At 47.2% G+C, this 21,897-nt stretch overlaps 1 protein-coding gene across 2 annotated transcripts in view; it reads left to right on the top strand.

The window, feature by feature from the left end:
- The first annotated feature begins 8,492 nt into the window (after positions 1 to 8,492).
- The window catches only part of Arhgap25 (Rho GTPase activating protein 25), a 76,559-nt gene continuing 63,154 nt past the window's right edge, over positions 8,493 to 21,897 (top strand). Inside the window, exons 1-2 of one of the 2 annotated variants that reach the window (XM_052174249.1) lie at positions 8,494 to 8,898; positions 10,364 to 10,504. Coding sequence is in view for 1 of the 2 variants with exons in the window: in XM_052174248.1 (XP_052030208.1) it covers positions 8,838 to 8,898 (61 nt within the window). In the remaining variant the exon portion in view is untranslated. Of the gene's footprint in view, positions 8,899 to 10,363; positions 10,505 to 21,897 lie in introns of both variants that reach the window. The other variant, XM_052174248.1, reaches the window with a different exon arrangement.

The raw sequence follows: 21,897 nt of genomic DNA, 5'->3' as shown, positions 1-21,897 counted from the left end.
GATCATTTTTAGGGCCCCAAGAATTTCTCCAACAGAATACAGATTTCTGACCGGCCAAACTGCTCTTCTGTTCCACATGGTTTTGTTGAGCAGACAAGAGCAGTATCAGTATCATCGCACACGGGCTGCAGTGAGTAGGAAGAAGTGTCTGTGAAGCCAGTGTCCTGCCAGCCTGTGAGCTCTCTGCCCCTGCTCACCCCTCCCCCAGCTGCTCTCTCCTGTGTGCAGTTACTCAACTCGAACCTCAGAGTTTCATATCAGCTCTGGAATCAGCTGTTGTAACTTCCTGTTCTGGCAGAGCTCTGCTGTGAATCTCATGACCTCAGGACAGTAAAGTTGGTGCTGAGCAGTCCAGATTTGTCTTTAACACATAGTTCTTGGGGTTGGAGACAGAGCTGAGAGCACTCGCTGTTCTTGCAGAGGATGTGGGTCCAGTTCCCAGAACCCACATGGTGACTTGCAACTGTCTATAACTCTAGTTCCAGGGGATTTAATACCCTCTACTGGCCTGCAAAGACACTGAGCATGCATATGATAATATGATAATCATATCATAATGATATATGTATATATATATATATATATATATATATATATATATATATATATATATATATATATATACTGTTGGGGTTTTGTGTAAGCTCCACCCCACACCTACCTGGTAATAGCCAGGTATGCCCCGCCCCAGAGATCTGGCCCACTATAAGAAGGGCTACTTGCTCCTCCTTTCCCTCTTTGCTCACCGCTCTCCCACAGACTCTCACCTCTCTGCCCCTGGGGCTCTTCCCCCCTCTCCACGTGGTCATGGCCGGCCGCCTCCACACACTCTCTCTCTCTCTCTCTCTACCACTAACTCCCATCCCCTATTCTGAATAAACTCTATTCTATACCATGTCTGTGTGTGTGTGGTCCCTTAGGGGCAGAGGTGCCCGGGCAAGGGCCCGCCTGGACACCTTCCCCCACGCCGCCTAGCCACACTCACCTAACTCACCTATATTCTCACCTAACCCCTTATATATTCCCCCTACTTCATCATCATCCTTTTACTCCTTCATATACACATACACACATGCTGTGGTGAGTAGGAATATGTCATATGTATATGTATATATACATATATACATATACATGTGTATGTATATGTATATATGTTTATATATGTTGATATATTGATACATATATGTCTTCCCAGGCAAAATCTTTTAAAGACACAAAAATCTAAAACAAAAACAAAAAACAATAATAAAATCTGCCAAATTTGTTCTCTGGAGACTGGTGATATAGCTCAGTTGGCAAGATGTGCACTTAGACCCTTTGTCAGAATGGAATTGCAGTTCTCCAAACATCACAATGCATTTCCTCACTGTGGAGCCTGAGGGCGGGGGCGGGACATGGGATTCCAAGCTTGCATTTCTGCAGCTCAGGTTTCTTTCCCTTCTCTGAAAGGGCTTGACTTTCTACCTCCTGACATCTCACATCCTATCACCCAATATGTCCAAATCAATCAAGTTGGGTGTGTCTGCACATGTGTGAGGCCACTGGGGAGGCAAAGAGGGGAGCCTTAAACCACACCAGTGGTTTGTGGTCTAGAAGTAGCCACCATCTCAGCACCTCAACACTACAGTGCTTCGTGAACAGACAGCGCCCTTCCTCTTTCCTATGTCAGGCCTTCTGCATCTGGTTCCGAGTGGCTTTGATGGGAAAAAGGAAGGGGAAGATTGCAGTCCCCCAGTTAGAGCAGAGATGGCGCACTGTAGGTGTGGGGGACGTCAGTCACATGCAATGAAGTTCGAAGGGATCTTCATGATTCGTAATTTTGCCAATGAATATTATTTTCTTCTCTACTGTGAATGAAAAAAACCTGTTAATATGCTAAGTACTGTACTTAGTGTTTTTTGTGGAATTTCTCACTTGACCCTAGTAGCTCTAAGACAGCGGTTCTCAACCTTCCTAACGCTGTAACCCTTTAATACAGTTCTTCATGTCATGGTGACCCCCAACCATAGAATTATTTTGTTCACAACTCCATACTTACAATGTTCTATTGTCATGAATTGTAATGCAAACATCTGTGTTGTCTGGTGGCCTTAGGCGGCACCTGTGAAAGGGTTATTTGACCCTCCAAAGGGTCACGACCATCTCTCTCTAAGAGCTAACCAACTCACTGTTGCCCAAGACAGCAGTAAAGTTTAGGATGGTTAATAATCATCTCTGTGTCATGCAGGGCAAAAGCCGAGGGAATAGAATAGTCTGTTCTCAGACTTCTTCTCCCCGTCATTTCTCATCCTACCCCAGGTTTCTGAACTTGAAACCTTTCCAGATTGCCTGTGGGCTAAGTGGTACTCAAGTACAATTTTGCAAAGCACTGTGCAAGCATACACAAGGGCAAGTGTAACTTGGTGCAGACACTCATGAGCAGGCTGACACAGAAACGCCTTACTTCCTGGCCAGGGAGAGGCCTTCTTGGTCTGGGCTTTGCCAGAGGGACTCCGACACCTCCTTTCTCCGTTGTGGTCAAAGGTGATGGACCACAGGTTGTGCTTTCCTTTCTGAGCTGGCACTTTTAATGCTTGTTTACACGCACGGACATGTTGATGTCCCAGAAGGAATGCAGACTAAGTAGAAGACCCTCTGTGAAACTGATCACAAACCACTTAGCTAGGGGGCAGTACATCTCAGTCAATCAGATTCCTCTGGGACTTCTATTTGTGATGGTCTCAGCAGGGATTTTGCAGGTCTCTGCAGGCTGAGGTTGGGTGAACTATCAGGGCTGATGCATCCAAAGCCTCCTTAGGTTTTTGTTATTCTGATCTCGTTTTTCTGATCCCTCACCCCTCTGGGGAGCATGGGCTCACACTCATCGCTGAGAGGCTAGAGTTCACAGATACAGGCTGGCTTCCTGGCACCTGGTTCCAGTCTTTATAAGGACTGGTACTGTTTGTTGTACCAAGGTGTGCCCAGTGTGGAATGGATGTTGCCCAAACAAATACACCGAAGGAGATGGTAGACCCACCAGGGTGGAAGATGGCTGATAACAGGTCTTCCCCTTTCTCTGCTCCAGACACAGGGCTGGCCTCATTGTTCCTCAGACACTCCAGCTTGTGTCCGCCTCTTCAAGAATGCCTGCTCCTTGCTCTGGCAGAAGATTCATGCACTTACGTCTACCTGTGTGGTCTTTTCTCAAATGCTCTCCAGTCACTGAAGACTTCGGCATCCAGCGACTTTAGAATGCCGTGTTGCCCGCCCCTCTCCCACCAACCTGACAGGTCTCCGTCCTCATACAGCACTCCCTCTGGCTAAGACACCTTGTACTCAGTACTCAGTTACTTGATTTATTGCCTGTCTCCTCTCACTACAAGCTTCCCTGAAGGAGACTTGGCTCTCGTGGTTGGCTGCATCCTTAGCACCTGGGCAGCACCTGCAGCACCACAGGGGGAAGATTCTCTTGGTACTTGTTGTATGACTGAATTGCAGACAGCCCAATCTCACTGAACTGGTACATATTTTGAGAGAAAAGCAATTGCAGGTCAAAAAGCCGTTGAGTGTGGTCTGTTTTGTGCGGCTCCACCAGGTATAATGCAGTCCATAATAATCTGTTCAAGAAGGCTGTGGGGCAGAGGGATTTTCATCATTTTAAAACGTGGAGATCTGCACATCTCTAGCCAATCCTGCGATCCACAAAACAACCTTCTTTTATCATCAGTAGAAGAAATGCCAGTCTTGCCTCTCAGACCTTCACGTCTCCAAATATAGTTTTTCTTGGCTATGGATTAGTTCGATAAACTAGAGTTTAATTTGCCACAAAACTAACCAGACATTAGATCCAAAGCAGGAAAAACAGTTCTGGTCAGCGGTAAGCTGGCACGCAGGTGGGGACAAGGCTCTTTGACAGAGCAGAGGGGGCTACTCCAGGTGGCCACCCAGTGCAGCAGAAATCTTACTCTGCAACACGTTCTTTTTCCTTTCAGCCAAGGGAATAGAAACCCCGGGCTTCCTGCCATAGAATCCCAGCTTTCTTAAAGCTCATCTGCTAAAATCCAAGTGGAAAAAGCTTTGGCTTTGGCATCTCCAACACAGTTTAGAAGACAAATGCTGTGCAGTCTGCAATCCAAGGTGCCAGAAGCAGCTGCTAGTCCCTAACACACAGCGTTGGGTCTAAGATGGTGTCCCCCACTGTCCAGGTCTGCACAACACGGGAGCCACATTTAATCCCTGCAGGAGACAAGCATGAACTACAACAAAGCTGAGGCACTGGGTGGACTCGCATCCACAAGCACACAGGTGTAGGGAAAGGGGGTGCCTCTGAGGGCTCACACTGAGGCATCCCTTCCCCTGAGCGACCAGCCACACAATGGTATAGTATAGAACAGTTTATTCAGGGCATGGGGAGGGGAGCTAAGAGGGTGGTAGAGGCAGAGAAAGGCCGGCCAGGCCGTGAGCATGGGAAGAGGGGTGGGGAAGGGAATAGGGAGAGAGCGCACAAGGGGGAGAGGACAGAGCAGGAGCAAGAAGGCAAGAGGGGGGAGGGGCAGGCAGCCCCTTTTATAGTGAGACAGGCACGCCTGGTTGTTGCCAGGTAACTGTGGGGCGGAGCTTAGACAAAATGCTAACACCCACAACAGACTCCTACATGGATTCCCTTATTTTTGTTTGCAGCCCTCTCTCCCTCACCCTTCTGGTCACTCGGGATGCTGGCCACAGCCTCCTCACTCTGTGGAGCTGAAGACTCCTGGGTGGTCCCCATTTCCCTGGAAGTCAAAACTCCACCAATGCTTCCTGGGCCCTGCATACAGCTGGCCCCAGCCTGTCTTTCCTCTAATGCTCCCCTTCTAAAGGTCAGAGACTTACAGCAGAAGCCACATCAAGTTTCTAGCCCCACTCAAGGTCTGACAGTGCATTAGCTGCTCTAGAGCCCATTTTATAATGGCTCCATCTCCCCTCCCTCCCTTCCTCTTTCTTACCCCACCAGCTTTTCCCTTTTCTTTCTTTCTTCCTTCCTTCCTTCCTTCCTTCCTTCCTTCCTTCCTTCCTTCCTTCTTTTCTTTCTTTCTTTCTTTCTTTCTTTCTTTCTTTCTTTCTTTCTTTCTTTCTTTCTTTCTTTCTTTCTTTCTTTCTTTCTTTCCTTCTTCCTTTCTTCCTTTCTTTCTCTTTTCTTTATTTTGTGACAGGCTCTGACTCTTGAAGTGCAGGCTGCTCTTAAACTGGGAGCCATCTGCCCACCTCAGCCTCTGTGTGAATCACCACAGCCGGTCCTTTTTGAAACCTTCCCATCTCCCTGACACGTTTGTCAAGCCAGAGTGTGAAGGAGGCTGCTTCAAGAAGCCATTCCTCTTCCTGCAGTCCGGCTCGCGCCCCTCCCACAAGAACTTTCACAGTTCTGTTCTTCCTCATCACATCCTGCCTCCTGTTATATTTAGCTGGTCACTGAATTGAACTCCTCCTTCCTATCGGTTGCATCTGGGAGGTGAGAGGAGAGAAAGGAAGAAGAGAGGCTGAAACCAAGTTTCTTGTTCATGAACAGCAAATCGTTTATGTTTTAATAAATGGTTAGGATTACTAAGCAAACGCACGGGTGTTTGCCTTCCTTAGTGCTGATGTTAAGTCAGTCTTTACATTAGCCGTGCAGTTCTTCATCTTCTAAAGGTCAGAGATGTGCAGCAGGAACCCCCAAGTTTCTACTCCCCCTCAGGAGTTGACACCCACCTGCCCCGACTCAGGGTCTGATACCCAGCACCAGCCTCTGAGGGCTGCCATGCGCGGCCTTTCCATAGCTGCTGCTTTTGCTGACTGACTTTCTGAGTGTTCACACCAACTTCCCCATGGGTCATATGTTTTTCCAAGACTCACAGGAACTCACCCCAAAGAGTCCAGGAAGTTCCCTATGTGTCTCTAAATGCCACTTTCAGAATGTTGTCAGAATTCCTGAGTTAAAGGTCCCAGGGACTGAAGCTTTGGATAAGTTCCCTGTGGAGCTGCTACCAGGATGGTGCTCAGGGGGTGGGGGTAGGGGTGGCTATCAGATAGGGAACAGTGTCCTGGGCCAGGCAGGAAGTCGTGAAGATCAGAGACTCCAAAGTTCCTAAGAGCCAGAGCCAAAGTTAAGGAATCAGTGGCACTGGGTGGCAGCCGGATAGGCTAGACAGTCCCTTGTCTCTCCTTGCTGTGTGTACTTCCTGTCTCTGTGAAGGTGTGCTTGCTCATGTGACTCATGTTGGCCAAGAATGTAAGCAGAGGAGAAGAGCACAGAGGCTTGAAATACTTGTATAATGGCTCATGGAATCCTTCAGTTCTCAGTGTGAAGGACAGGCCCAGGCCTTGGCTCTTCACATCACATTAGTCTATGATGCCTCTTGGAGATGAAAGCCACAGTGTACGTGACTTGGAACTTAAAAGTGGTCTAGTCTGGAAACATCCATACATTATATATGTGGGATATATGTATATGTGTGTGTATACACACACACACACATTCACATATATATGACATATAACTTGGCGTGGTTCCTGCTGCACATCTCTGACCTTTAGAAGATGAAGAACTGCATGGCTAATGTAAAGACTGAGTTAACATCAGCACTAAGGAAGGCAAACACCCGTGTGTTTGCTTAGTAATCCTAACCATTTATTAAGACATAAACGATTTGCTGGAGGAACGTTAACTTAAGTCTTAGGGCAACCATGCTCATCAAGATGATAAAGATGGGGCTGGAGAGATGGCTCAGCAGTTAAGAGCACTGACTGCTCTTCCAAAGGTCCTGAGTTCAATTCCCAGCAACCACATGGTGGCTCAGAACCATCTGTAACAAGATGTGATTCCCTCTTCTGGGGTGTCTGAAGACAGCTACAGTGTACTTACAGATAATTAATAAGTACATCTTTTTTTTAAAAGAAGATGATAAAGAAGTGTAAGGAGCCCATTGGTGTAATCATGACTTAGAGAGAGAGAGAGAGAGAGAGAGAGAGAGAGAGAGAGAGAGAGAGAGAGAGAGAGCAGACATAGACACCAGGAAAGGAGGCAGTAAACCAGGCAGTCACAGACCCTGAAAGGCACATGGAGAGTGCTCAGAGTTCTGCAAATTGGCAGTGGGCACCTATGTCCATTGCTGACAGGGCTGAGAGGTGAGAGGTGAGGATGGAGACCTGACAGGCTAGTTCAGTGACAGAAAGGCTGTGGGTGTCCGTGAGGATCCATTCTATGGGGTCCTGGGGGCAAAAGTTTCAATGGGAGAAATCCAGGGAAGAAAAAGAGGAGAGATCACAGCAAGTCCAACAGTTGTTATTAAAAAAAAAAATTTCTCAGAAATAAGCTATAGCCAAAGGAGGAAGTGGTGTCAAGATAGACTTTTTTTTTCAGATGTGAAAAAATATTATAAGGCTAATATTGATTTGAAAGATCCACGAGAAAGTAGAAAGAGGAGATGGCGGAGAGCTGGGGGACAGGGAGGTGGCTCATGTGGCAGGGAACTGGAAGCTGGGTCATCTGCCCATAGCCTGTGGGAGGGGAGGGAAAGCACGGTTGTCCAGGGGAACCGGAGTGAACAGCCCAGGCCTGGTGCGCCTGGTGATTACGTGGAGCGCAGAAACCTCGTGGCAGCCCTGTGAAGTCCCTCTGTTAACTGCTACATTTACAGACGAGGGAATGGGAACAGAAAATAATCAAGGGGCTGTATCTAAAGTCACCCAGCCAGAAGGTGGTGAAACTAGGATTTGAACACAGCAGTCTGGTTCAAGGGCCTAGAAGCTTAACCACTAGCTTAAGCTGACCCAGTTAAAGGTATAAAAACCTGCCAGAGACTGAGCTAGATAGAATGAAGGTCAAATCAGTGCTTGTGGGGTAACGACTGTGTGTCAGAGTCTGTACCGTGGGGCCTCTGCAACAACTTTTTTTTACCCCACAGTTGTTAAGGATTCCTTCCGTTTTTCTGAAGAAGACATGGAGACCCAGGAAGATTCTGTTAAAAGGGGGAGGAAAACTGAGTTTTTTTTTTTAACACATGGTAGTCTGGTTGTAAACACCACAGCATATGCGAAGCAGTGACCTTTTGTGTGGTTCAGCCTGGCGGGAATCAACGGGCCTGCTGTGTGCATCCCAAACCTGCATGCATCAGGCGGGGGCCACCGGAAACCTTTTACCCATGCAGGTGTGAGCTATGTGGTCCTCACACGGCAGGAATTTTTAAAGATGGTAACTTGGGCAGAACCCTGGCTGCCTGCCTGGCCACTTTTAGCTGCCAAAGGCTTGAGGTGAGAAGGAGGAGAACACAGGAGTCGAGGCACCCGGTGAGAGCCTTGGGATTCTCTTTCTATTTAATTAAAACCACGGCTTTATAACACAAACATGCACCAGTTTTACAAAAATTTCTAAACAACGCCTTCTGAAGAAAGTGTGCTCATAACGCTACAACGCCGAACAGCCACCCACTTCCTCAAAACGCAAGGAAGCAGACAGTTAAAAAAAATGCCGTTGTTTATCACAACTTCACTTCAGTGAGGCTTGAGATTCTTCCGAGCAGGGGCTCTGCTTCCCAAGAGGCAGTGTCAAGTGGGATATTTCTGGTAAATCTGAACGCAAAGCGGGGTGCCAGCCCCTGGGGGACTGTGGGTGGGACTTGGGGGAGTTTAGGTGCCATCCCCCAAGTGACAGATGGATGGACGGCTCATGTGAGAGAAAGGAGGAGACACGTGGGCAGATCGGGCTGGAGCGTAAGAGAGCCTGCAGAGCAGTCAACAGGCAGAAGGCAGAGGAACCGAAAGGAAGATCGGACAAGCAAGAAGAGAACAGCCTGTGACACACTGGCCACTTGACCAGCTACTCACCCAAACCGGAAGCAAAAATGTCCCTGAAGTTGCCAAGGAACTGGGATTTCAATTTAAAAGTGGAGGCTTCGAAAATAGGTAAGGTCAGGGTCCAGGTCTTTCCTGGGGGGGGGGGGGGGAGGGTTCTTTTGCGCGAGCACCCACTATTTGCATGCTGGGTTGTGGGAGCTCCGTGAGCCAAAGCACTCCACACAGCAACACGCACGGAGCTTGGCAGAAAAGTGCATCCTGGTGGATGTGTCCTGTGAAGTCCCAGCATGCTGGGAGGGGCTCTCTTCTCTCTGGGGATAGGCTACACGGGTCAAAGGAACTTCGGGTGGTCTTAGGCTGTTCATTGGACACAAAACTGAGATTTTGTTCCTGTCACCAGAGAGTCTGATGTGGAAAGTGGTTATCTGTTGAACGGCTCTCAGTAAGAGGACAGAGACTGGAGTATTTTGAAGTGATTCATCTGTGAACGAATTCAAGGGAGTGTCACATTTCTGGGAGCCCAGAGGCCAATGAGGAGCTACCTACAGTTAAAAGCAGACCAGGAGAACAGGGTGAGGGTATAGAGGCTTTGGAAGTATAGGAACAGTATTCTAAGGAACAGAGCGTGGGTGAACTCATGAGAGTTGGAAAAGATAGACTTTAGTTATTAAGGATAATTCAAGACGTTCACACCATTTTCCTCTAACAATGGTGATATATTGCCTTGAATCTATTGTTTGTTATTATTTAGATGTCTTGCTTTCTTGCCCCACCCCCAGTCCATGGATTCTTGCTCTGTAGCTCTAGTTGGCCTGAAACTTGCTGTGAAAACTTAGATTCACAGAGACCCACCTGCTTAGATTATTGGCATGGCCTGAAAACCTGATGTTTCTTCTTATTAAATTTTATTTTTAAATTGATCATAGTCAAATGAAGCACACGCGCGCGCGTGCGCGCGCGCACACACACACACACACACACACACACACACACTGTCTACTCAGTGATATAATTTCTTGATTTTAGACTTTATAGTGTTGAGGTGCTTGCAAACAGGGTGGAAGGATTTTGCTTAGAAGAAAGTTTTGGCCGGATGGCTCATGGTGTGTTAAAATAAGTAGCCTACTAAAAACTCACAAATAGGAAACAGGTCAGAAAAAAGGGGCTTGGAAATGAAACTGAAAGTGACCAGAGCAGCCATTTATTTTGGTGACCAGGAGCCTGCATTTCCAGACAGAGGTGACACCGTGTGCTGAGCTCAGCCGCAAGGTGTGAAGCAGAGACGAGCCTTCTCTCCTGCCCATACAAGCATGCACAGCGAACTCTCACTCTACGTCACTCAGATTCAATCGTAAGGCAGAATATCTGTCTTTCTGCGTCTTGGTAAATGTCCCGCTTCTCCACCGTAAAGGCATCCTGCGCTCTCACCTTCTATATTTCAGTTAAAAATAAGAAACTTGAGGAAATAAATGTTAGAATTTTTTTCAGCGATATAGAAAACCACCACATTAGATCCTTGAGCCTGGGATTAGACTGAGTGGGGTTCTATAATCTCTTCCGGTGGTTCTTACAGGTGAACCCCTGGATCACTCACTGTAGAACACACCCTTTACTCCTGGCTGAAAACACAGACTCTCAGAGTCCACCCTGACTGTGAAGTCAGACTCTCAAGTGGGGACCCAGGATCCTGACTTTTAGTGAGCATCTCTGTCTGGTGAGCTGTCAGTTCCCTGAGCTAAGTGCCCCAGGCTGGGTCACTGTGCAAGTAGCACAGCTGCTGGCGCCTAGACCCACTGGGCAAACAGTGTCTGATGTCTGATTACCAGAATTCAATATTATTTAGTATCACTTAATAGCGTGTAATAACAAGTACATACAGCTTAGAAGAGTCTTTGCTGTTATCTCTGCCATTTCTATCTCTGTCACCACGTTGCAGAGTGTCACATGAACTGGGATCCAGATCATAGGTAGAGCCCCCTGAGGAGAAAGTACCTGACTCAGTAACAAGATCTCCAGTCCCTTCTCCCACAGCTCAAGTCCAGATATAGATGTAGGAATCGGTTTATCAAGATGCCAGCAAAGCCACTTCCAGAGAAAGGGCGGGGTAATTGGGAGTCCCCACGGGGAAGCTAGGAACTGTGGCTTTCTAGCCTGGGTAGTATGGCATAGAAGGATCGTGCTTCTCAGTCTGGTCATTGTTGGCATTTGTGACTGGATAATTCTTGATTGCTGTGGCTTTTCTTCACATGGTAAGACAGCAGCATCCCTGGCCTCTACCCTCTAGAAGGTGGTAACACCTCTCTACCACCACCCACTGTAGCAACCAAAAATGTCTCCAGATGTTGCCAGATGTCTCCTGGGGAGAGTGACAGTAATAGTTTCCCTAGACCACTGTACACAAGTGTTGATTTGAAGGGAATAGGAGAAAGCCCAAGCCATTCAAGAAAGGCTCTTGATGGGAAAATACAAACTCCCCTCCTCGCCCACCATGGAGCCCAGCAGGGGGCCTGCTTGTCTATTCATTCTTCTAATATTGAGTGCTGAACCAGGGCTGGGAAAAAGCTGGCACCTCCTAGACTTGGGGGAGGACTCTGAGCTATGCCCTTCCTCAGAGAATGGCAGGTACCCTCAGAGTTCCAGAACTGCCAGGGGACAACCAGCATGGCCTGAGTGCTCCTGGTGCAGAGACGAGAGATGGAGAACCAGCCCACCTCACATCCTGATGAGAAGCAAGGTTTAGAAATAGAAGGTTGGAGGGCACCAGCGTGGGCTTGAGGTGGAGCACGTCTTTCTTCCTCAGTTGTGACATGACCTACCATTTTAGTGTAGCAGAACACTTAGGGTAATAATGAGTCCACATGTGAGTGCATCTCACTGATAAAGTCTTTTCCCATAGTTAACCAGTGTTAACAAACTTTGCATGATTTGATGGTTTGCTGTCCTGGATTTGTTGTTTTTGTTGTTGTTGCTGTTTGTTTGATATACAACCAGGTATGTGGGTTGCTGAACTAGAACCTTCAACCCCACACAAATGTGGCAGGTAACACATGTCACTCCCCCATTTTAGGCTAGAAGACACCTATGAATAATCAGAAAGTAGGTAGAAAACACGAATAGTAATACAAATACCAACAAACACGAAAATGTACTCGGAGTATTAGGGAGTGCAAATGAGAAGCATCGTGGAATATTCGTTCTCATCCATGAAGTCAGACAACTGGGGAAATCTGACAATTTCAAGGGTTGTCCATGACGCAGTGTAAGAAGGGCTCACAAGCAGAGCGTGCCGCCATTGTGGAGGACGACTTGACAGCTCTCCTGATTGATTCACAAAGCTTACCCTGTTGTGTTTCTCTTCTGAGACCACATCCTAGAGAACAGCTGTGCATATCCATGGACGAAATCTGCAGCAGTCTACATGGTCATCCGCAAGGGAATGGGTTAATGCTCAGTAACGTCTTTTTAAGATAGAACACTTCACAAGAGCAGCGTAGTATTAATTAGTTTATGCCCAAGTGAAATGGAGTAGCAACAACTTAATATTGGAATTCTCAGAAGGATAGAATGAAATCCATCCATATTAAGTTTAAAAACTACACATGCTTGTAGCAAAACTATAAAGAAAAACAAAGAATTGGATCATATAAAATTCAGGGTTATTGCTCTTTGGGAAGAGAAAGGATGGAGGAAGCACTTGGGAAGGTCCTATCTCACCAATCCACACATGTGGCTATATTTCAAATGAACAAGACAAATTCAGACACACACAAACCATCAAAACCATGCAAGGTTTGTTAACAGTGGTTAACTCTAGGAACAGACTTTATCAGTGAGATGTGCTCCTGCATGGTGCATTGTTATTCCAAGTGTTCCCTATTGAGAATGAGTGTTACTGTATTGTCAAAGATACCCAAGTCCTTGACCAAGCAAACTAACCAAGGTCTTCAGGCAACACATGCTCCTTTGGTGACTCAGCAGCTGGCTCCAAAGCCCCACGTGGGCTGAAGAGGCTCCACTCAGCTAGAACCTGCACTTGTCTGTCCACACATCCCACAGAGGCCCCAGGTACATCATTCCCCATCATTCCCAGAGCTTCATCATTCCACAGGTACCTGGTCACCCTAATGCTGCTGCTTCCCAGTGAGGCACATGGTCACCAGGCAGTTTGAGGTGACCAAAGACCAGCATGTTTGTGAATTCAGTTTTAGAGACCTTTTTTTACATTTAATTGTCAAACATAACACGTGGTGATCCGGACCAGCCTGGGTCTGGGCCAAGGTAATCTATTTCCTGAGGTTCTTGTCCCTGCGTTCTGTGTGCTGCGCAGAGCTTTGTGTCCCCCAAAGCTGAAGATTACCACACAGGCAGCAGAGCCATGGCTAGCACACCTTCCTTCTCTGACACCGAGCAGGTGCTCCTTCCGGAGCCACACCTGTCTTTCTGCAGAGATTATGTCATTGTCCCTTATCTGAGTAAAACTGTTTGTCCCTAGGCAACTGTTAACTTACCTTTAAATTGTTAATGTTAAATGGGGGACATGTCCCCCACTGTCTAGGCTGAGAGCCTTCTGGTCACTTGAGGAATGAAGGCTGAATGTCCCCTCTGGGTCTCCTGTAGCAGTAGCAGGAAGAAAACCAACTTTAATAGGAAAAGGAAGATACGGCATGTGGTGGAAAAGATGGTTAAGTGGTTAGCCAATCTATCTGTTCTGAAGACCCAGGTTCTGTTCCCAGCACCCACTTAGAAACTCACAACCACCTGTAACTCTGCTTCTAGAGGACTGAGTACCCTCTTCTGGCCTCTGCAGGCACCACCCAGGTATATGGTACACATGCACACTTGGAGGCAAACACTCATACGCACAAAATAAGAATAAGTACATATACATAAGAATAAAAGCAAGATGGCAAAAGTTGTTTAGGGACGTTTCAGAAATTGTTAGAAATTCTGTCCCAATTGTAAGCCAAAATTCATGAAATAATTTCTTTTAAATGAAACTCAAGTCAATTCAAACAAAATTTGACCCAAAGAATCTAATCCAATTCGGCCCCAAATGTACTAATTTGATACTTAAATGATGAGGACTAGAGGTAGGAAAATGTTTTTTAATTGAGCCATTTTGCTTCTATAGAAGGGGACATTTTTGTATGTGTTATAGGTCCTGCAATGGGTAACCTGTGACAGTGTTGACAATGAGCCAGGCGAGGTCGAAGTGTGTGCCGTGTAATGTCAGGCACAACCCAAAGTGTGCACAGTGTATATCTTCAGAGCCAGGACTGCGGAACAATCCTGGGACAACGTAGGCCAGTGCCAAACCCCTCGCATTCACCATGTGTTTGAGTTAGAATTAACTTTTGGCCATTGCATGTTCAGAAACCTTTTACTGTTGCTGTAATTCCCACGACTCCCACATCAGTCACGGGGACTCCCGTAGGGCTGCAGCCGCAGTTTAAGAAGATCTAGGTGCGCATCCTACAGCGAGTCTCAGACTTCCGTTCCATCCTGTGTTAATTTATTGTGTGGTATCTTGTGCATATTTTATATTGTTCCTTTTTCAAGAAAGGAACCAGACTAGAAGAGCTTGTGATGTAACCCAGCAGTAGCCGCCCCTCTTGCTTTTCCCAAGGCCAGCACGCCCACGCCCACGGCAGGGCAGACTTCAGCTGACTTCCCTCACTTCGGGCACCGGCACTGGGTCCTTCAGGAGCCGGCTAATCTCTGGAAGGAGGTTCTTCACAAGCCATTTCAGCAGAGAAGCTGACTCCTTTGAGCTGCTATCTGTGGATGCTTCTGAACTTGTGTGATAGACTCGGCCCTAACAACAAGTCGGTCGTTTTTTTATCACAACAGTTTGTTCTTTAGTCTGTGGACCTATGAGTGAGGATGACCGGAAGTTGCCTGGAAGATTTGGCACGGGCATAAGAGATGCGGAGGGTTGGACCGTGGTGATGACTGTGCTGATGACTGTGTTGATGACTGTGTGGGACTGACTCCTCCACTGGAGGAGGCCAGTGAGGCATGAGGTGTGGAAAGGGCATGGCCTCGGCTCATGCTGATGGTTTGACGGTGTATCTAGGACACATGGTTTAGTCTGCAAACGAGAAATAAGTCTTCCAGGACATCACATATGTAAGGTGCTCAGAACATATCGGTGTCCTTTGTTTATGGACAACCTCATCTTTAAGCTCAGCTCAGCTCAGCAGCCATGGGCCCCTCAGAGGGGAGAGCCCACCCAACGTGCTTTATTTAGGGTGGTACTCTTGGGCTTTATCTTTACTACAAGGCTTGCTAAAAGTTTACTGTTTGGAAGCAAGGCCTGGCATGTGCCAGCAGCTCCCTATAGAGCTCCACTCGAGGCTTTCTGAGTTTCCAGTGCTCAGAGATTTGCCCTATGCACTCCCTCCTGGTAGGGCAGCTGGACCTACTATGTTCCTCTTTCCTTCTCTGCCTCCAGGAAGCTGAGTCACACCAAGGCCCGCCCATAAATTAGCATGGATTAGCATAGATTAACATAGATTATCATGGATTAGCATAGATTAGCATACTTGCCTGGTTGATGCTCTATCATAATTTACAGTTTTCTTTGAAAGTGATTGACTATGTGGACACAAGTATCTCATAAACCCTTCTTTGAAGATATCATATAAGAACATGCACTATATCAGTACCCCATGGGCAGATTTCATAATTTTCAGTAGCAACTGAACACTGTGATCTGTGTAAGTCTGTCTAAGACGAGTTTGGAGAACACATTGGTGCCAAGGACCATTTCTTCACAGATCCGTGCATACTCCTCCCATCTTTAGAATTCCACAGAGCAGTGGCACCTTCAGAACATTCAAGCCAGCGGTGCCATCCACCCACCGGCTCATGTCTTTGCTCACACTAATCCGTTCACCCTATTTGACTGGTGCTTTTCAAAGATTGTTCTTGGCTGTCTGCGTGCCCCTCGTGTGGAAGGCACCCCCACCCCCTTTCTGAAGAACATCTTCCTTAACCTCTAGCCTGTCACAGTCTCCATACGCTGAGCAGATTATGCCCCCAGGACTGACAGGCTTTGAGGAGCCCTGCCTGCCCTCTGCAGCCTTCTCAGATGTGCCTAGGCAGATCTTGTTTCTCAATGATTCCGGCTCCCTCGCTGCTGGATTCTGGTTTCTGGCAGCCAGTCATCTCTGAACTTCCTCACATCACTAACTGCAAGTCACTGTGATAACAGAAGTTTACCTGTCACCTCGAGAGACTGTCTGAGCCTGGGTGCCCTGTGCTCCTTCTGAACCCACATTTCATCTTTATTTTGGCTCCTGACTGGCTCTGGGCATTTTAAGTTCTCCCTTCCAGCAGCTGGCCTTGAGGAAGGTATTTTGTGGGTTTATCAGATTGATGTTTTTCACAAGGGGGTCGAAATGGAGCTGGGGAAAACATCTTTAACTCAGGAATCATTCTTCCTAGGCCCCCAAAGTCCTTCCAGATTCCTTTCTTAGCCTATCTGAAACTGTTGCTGTAGCTTCTTCCATTTGCTTTAAGATGTCTTTCCTTCTGCTCACACACTGGAGGTGACATCTGTCGCTGTGTAGCAAGTCTCTTCCTGGAATCATGCAAATCCCTTAGGCTTCTACCCTACATCCAGTCCCTAAGTTTGCGATGCCACTTTTTGGGTGTTCTTCTAACTCTGCCTCCCCATCTCCATCGCCATGTGGGATTAGTTCCCCGGGAAATTGTTCCAATATGTATCTGGTAGATACATATCACTGGGTGTTTATTATGTGCTACACAGTCGGCTCAGGACTCTTGGAGAGAAGAAGATCAAGATTCTGATAGTTTGTAGAACACAGCTGCTGTGAGTGATTTCTGGTCACGACAGGGACGCTGCACACGTGCACTTGTAACAGGGCTGACAAGGTCAGCTCAGCCACAATTTCAGCCTGAGTCTGGGAGGGACTCATGAAGTCCCACCCTTACCTGAGGAGCCACTGACAACTGATGGCTGCTGGGAGAAAGAGAGCCTGTTCGCTTCATAGGCCAGCTGCCTGTAGATGATCAGACACTGTGAGGAAGAGAGCTTGTTCTCTAGGCCCACCTGCCGGTAGGTGATTGGACATCTGTGCACATTCTGGCAGCACTAAGTGGGCTTAGTGGGGTTAAAAATCAAAACATGAATCTGGAAAGTCAAAGTGGGGGTGGGGAGAATGGGAGGGGCAGGGTGGGCTCCATCAAACATCTCAAAGAATACAATTTGTTTAAAATATTTCAATGGTGTCTTTTATCTGAGGAAAGAATCCTAATCACAAAAATTCAGATCTATCATAGAAGTGTGACTGTCATTACAACATTTAAAGAACCAACGCGGGGTTTGTTCTGTGAGGCCCTAAAGGTTGATGTGTTATCATTTTCCCACTTATCTGTGCCTAAGAAACCTGCCACTTCCAGACTGCATTCTCATTTACAGCCAGCAGAGGACGCCCATAGACAATGGTCTGTGGTTCCATTGCTCCAGAGAAACTTCATGTTTTCAATATACTTCTCCAGAAAGCCCTGGATTTACCCAGTTCTCTGAGCAGTCTAAAGCTTTCACAAGGTTCATCCTTCTGTGGCCTGAAATGTCCAGAATTATAATGAATGTAAAATGTAAAGGCCTGTTTGTCTTCTTAAGTAAGCTTCTAGATTGAAATATTTCTTGAATGAAAAGAAAAAAAAAAGATCTTGATTTGGGAAGCCAGTCCTTGCATAGCCATGGGGTTGGAATGGAATTTGAGAATAGAGCCATTTTTTTGTTTTGTTTTGTTTTCTTTGAGACAGGGTTTCTCTGTGTAGCTCTGGCTGTCCTGAAACTCACTCTGTAGACCAGGCTGGCCTCGAACTCAAAAATCTGTCTGCCTCTGCCTCCCGAGTGCTGGGATTAAAGACATGTGCCACCACCGCCCGGCTGAATAGAGCCCTTAAGGACACATTCATATGGGTTATATCACAAGATCAGCCCTTTGCCACTCCTGACTTTGGACATTACAGATCGGTGTCTGAAGGGGGTCACTCTGCTTCTTCGTAGGTAGTTAGACAGAGCCCCCGCTACCCATCACAGGCCAGCCACTGCACACTGTACCACCTCTGACCTCACCTCCATGACCCCCACGTCCTGTGTACTCAGTTTACCTCTTATCTTACTCCAGCTCCTGCCACTCTGAACATCCTGGAGAAAGTCTAAGCATTGGACAAACTGGTTCTACTTCAGGGTTATGCCCATCACCCTACATGGACACTCACAGAGCCCCTGAGACTCTGACTGAATTCTCTGTGCTAGGGTGAAGGTTTCAGCATTGCTGGGTGTGAGGAAACCTACTGCATATACAGAGCACTACCACAGGCCTGATGGGTAAAGAAGATGTGCACTGTGACTCCAGAGGGTAGAGGAGCAGAAGAGGGCGGATCTACATCCTCCAAACACTCTATAAGAGCCTTCGGTCAGTTAGCTGTTTGCTGCAGAGACAAAGTACCCAAGAAGGTACTTGAAGGGAAAAAATACTTATTTTATCCCTTGTTTTGAATGTCTTAGTCCACTGTCATTTAGTTCTCTTATGTTCTCTCCCTCTCCCTCACTCTCAAGACAGGGATCCTCTGTGTAACATACCTGGCTGTCTTGGAACTCACTCTGTAGACCTCAAACTCACAGAGATCCACTTGCCTCTGCCTTCTGAATGCTGGGACTGAAGGTGTGTGCCACCGTGCCTGACTAGTGTTATTTCTTTTGGCATAAAGTGAGACCAAACATCATGGAAGACAGCTTGTAACTGCGGAAAGATGGTCCCGTCTAGTGGGCAGGAGGTAGGAGAGAGATGGGGACAGAGATCAAGGACAAAATGTGCCCCCCAGAGGCCCCTCTCCATTCTCCACAGGACCCAGCTCCCGGGGGCCCACCCAGCTTTTTGGAGTCAGTGGATTAATCCACTGTAAGGTCAGCATCCTTAAGACCCAGAACTGCCCAATAGCGCTGCAAACTAGAGACCAAGCCTTCAGCGCAGCCACCTCAGGGCATAGCTCGTGCCATTAAAGGCCTTAATTCTGCTCTGGAGAATCAAGAACTTACTTAATAACTTGCTAAGGTTACTCAATAGCTTGCTAAGGCATTGCTACTTTGGGGATTGAGTTTCAACATGAATTTGGAAAGGGTATTCCTCTCTCAAGCCACAGAATCTATCTACAAAGGTTTCTCTTTTTTTTGCCCCAAACTCTTGTCAGCCTGAGTGGATCCTGGGCCCCAGAGATGGCCTAAGGAAGGCACACCTTTGACTGTGTCTCTGAGGAAGTTTCCAGAAAGAATCAACTAACAGGATTATCTAGTTTGTGATAGGAGCCCAGAAAGAATTAAAAATGGGGGAAAGAGAGAGAGCTCTAAGGTAAAGCTACATTCTCACCGCTCCCTGACCACCATGACTGTGTTGCCCTGTATCCTCCCCTGTGATGGATTAAACTCTGATACTGAGAGCCAAAGCAAGTCCTCCAGCTGTCTTCCTAGCTATTTATCATGACTTTTTTCTTCTCAAGGCCTTAACAGTTCCTCATACTCTTGTTCAGATGTTTATATTTCAAAGTGAAAAATGTGGGAGCTAAAAGGGAATTGCCCCGCTTCCCATCATGAAGAGATCCCATTGGCTCCTCTATCTTTACCCTCAGTTCTGCCTTCAGAAACGCACAGCGGGTGCCCATCCCGAGACCTGCGTATGAGTGAGCCTCCACAGTCTCCTCAGGTTGAGGCAGGAAGCCAAGGCAGCATGATCGCCCAGTCTCTGTGCCCGCCCAGCCCACCTCGGGGCATCACGATGCCATCAGACATCGTTACCTTGGGAACAGGCTCATTTGCTCTCACACCTTCTGGCTCTCCGCGATTTAGTGCTCACTCCTTCCCTTCAGCTGTATGCCCTCCTCTGTCACACCTCGTAACACTCAGGTGTCTCAGGCAGCGCTGGCTATGTCGTTCATAGGGAGACGTCAGGGTTCTTGTTCAGAAAGCATTAAGAATCACAAGATGGCGGCAGCGGAGCAACAACCCAGGAGCAGGAACCACATCAGGGCAGGACCCATTTGACCGCTCAGCACTGGCTGCACGTCTGTGAAGTTGGCCGTGACAGGGCTTAGTGCATTGGTCTGTTACTCATCCAGCTAGGCGGTCTGAGGCCTTCCTGTGTCTTGACTCTCCAGCTACCGCTTTATTGCTAGCTGTGGTCTCTCTTGTGGATTCTGCATAGTTCAATCAGCTTGGATGCCTTAGAGGCGTCTCCGCTACTTTGGTTAACACAGGATTCTGGATTTTCTTCCCAACCACTTCACCTGGCTTTAGTCAGAGGCTCGACCTTTGCACAGGCGCTATAGCTAAACACTCCAGAGTCGGCTCCGTTCTCCCTCTTTGCTCCGTCTCACACCGAATCCACCGATGCAGCTATGGGCTCACCAACCTGTCTCTGGTCTGACCTTGCTATTGTCCCTGACCCTGGAAACTCCAACATTTCTCACCCTCGCCACTGCCTCCCGCTCTTCCCTGTGACCCATTTCCATACCAGCCCTGGCTCAGTACTTCTTAAAAAGAATCAAATCGTGTCACTTGTTCCTTCAAGCTATCAATATACTTAGAGTTACATTAAAAAAAAAAAAAAACCAAAAAAACAAAACACAACTAACTCAGGGTCTCCAACTGTAGGCTAGGCACGCCCTTACCAACCTGTCTGTAAGGGCTCTGTGCTGTTGCCTGTGCCCAGGCACACCGGCTTACAGCTCCCGAAGCAGTCTGCTTGCGGTTTCTCAAGGCCAGGCCTCTGTTCTCCTTGAAATGCCCTTTCTGAGATTTTACCATGTCCTATCTGATGCTTGTTCGGCTTTAGAGAAAACACGATCTTTCCAGAGAGCCTTTGCCTGAGCAGAGTCCGGTGTGCTCCAGTGTCTCTGCATCCCCCCTCCTTAGTGTCTTCCTGACAATGTGATGTTGAGTCTGAAATGATCTCATTTGTTTGCACAAGTGCACTCTAAGTTCCCTAAAGTCAAAGCTTCATCTATTTCATTTACTTTCAGATCCTCCAGGAAGCAGTATGTGCCTTCACGTCATAGCTACCACCGAAAATGCTGTGTGATAGCTGGGTTTTTTTCTGACTTTTCTCCATCTTGAGGACATTAAATTAAAATGGGGCCAAAGCATACTTACGTTTGGTTTGTTGTCTCTAGTTGCTGTTATTATGACAGAACAGTGACCCAATCTAGAGGTTTCTGGTATATACACACACAAATATTTGTATGTATATATATGTATGTATATATATGTGTGTGTATGTGTGTATGTATATATACATACACATATACACATATACATACATATATATACACATTCACATCCACACCCACATATACATATACCTAGGGAGAGAGAGAGAAAGAAAAAGAGAGGTAGACTTTTGGTTTTAGAAGATAATTTGGTCACTAGGGAGGTGACTGAAAATTTGATAGTCTCAGTCCCAGGGCCTCACTCCCAGAGCCTCTATGGCTGGCTAAGATCACAAGGAATACTTCTTGTTCTTATCATCAAAGTCTTCCAGAGTTCAAGCAAGCAATTTCTCCACTTGTGACTCGAGGGGCTGGGTCTGTGGACATCCTTTTCACCTGCCTTCCCTCCCCTGCTCATCTCTAACCGGGCCCTGGTCTTCTTTACTATCTAGGAAACAGGCGTAGACTGAGGGCTGAGGGCACAATGAACAATGTAGCTTAGTTCTCTTTATTGGAGAAAAGCCCATTGGCATTCACTACTGAGGATGAGAACAGTGACCCTGGGGGAGGGGGTACAAATGCTGATACTGCAGAGCGTTTTTTGTAGTAATTAGGATTAGTTAGCATAAGTGAGCAAGTGAGAGGAGGGGTAAGGGCGAGCCAGGGAGAGGAAAATGGGGAGAAGGTAGTAGGTGAGCAGAGCAGGGAGAGATCCAGCCTATGAAGGGGTGAAAGAGCAAACCAAGAGGGGGAGGGGGACAAAAGGGAAGGGTATGATGTGGGCAGAGGGAGGGGCTGCCAGATGTTTTTTCAGCAACACTAATAGCTAAGTGGAGCTCATCAACTGCTTATTCACAAAATAACTCT

Source organism: Apodemus sylvaticus, chromosome 2 (assembly GCF_947179515.1).
Source record: "Apodemus sylvaticus chromosome 2, mApoSyl1.1, whole genome shotgun sequence".
In the NCBI taxonomy this organism is placed as follows: domain Eukaryota; kingdom Metazoa; phylum Chordata; class Mammalia; order Rodentia; family Muridae; genus Apodemus; species Apodemus sylvaticus.
This window is presented reverse-complemented; position numbering and strand designations above follow the sequence as displayed.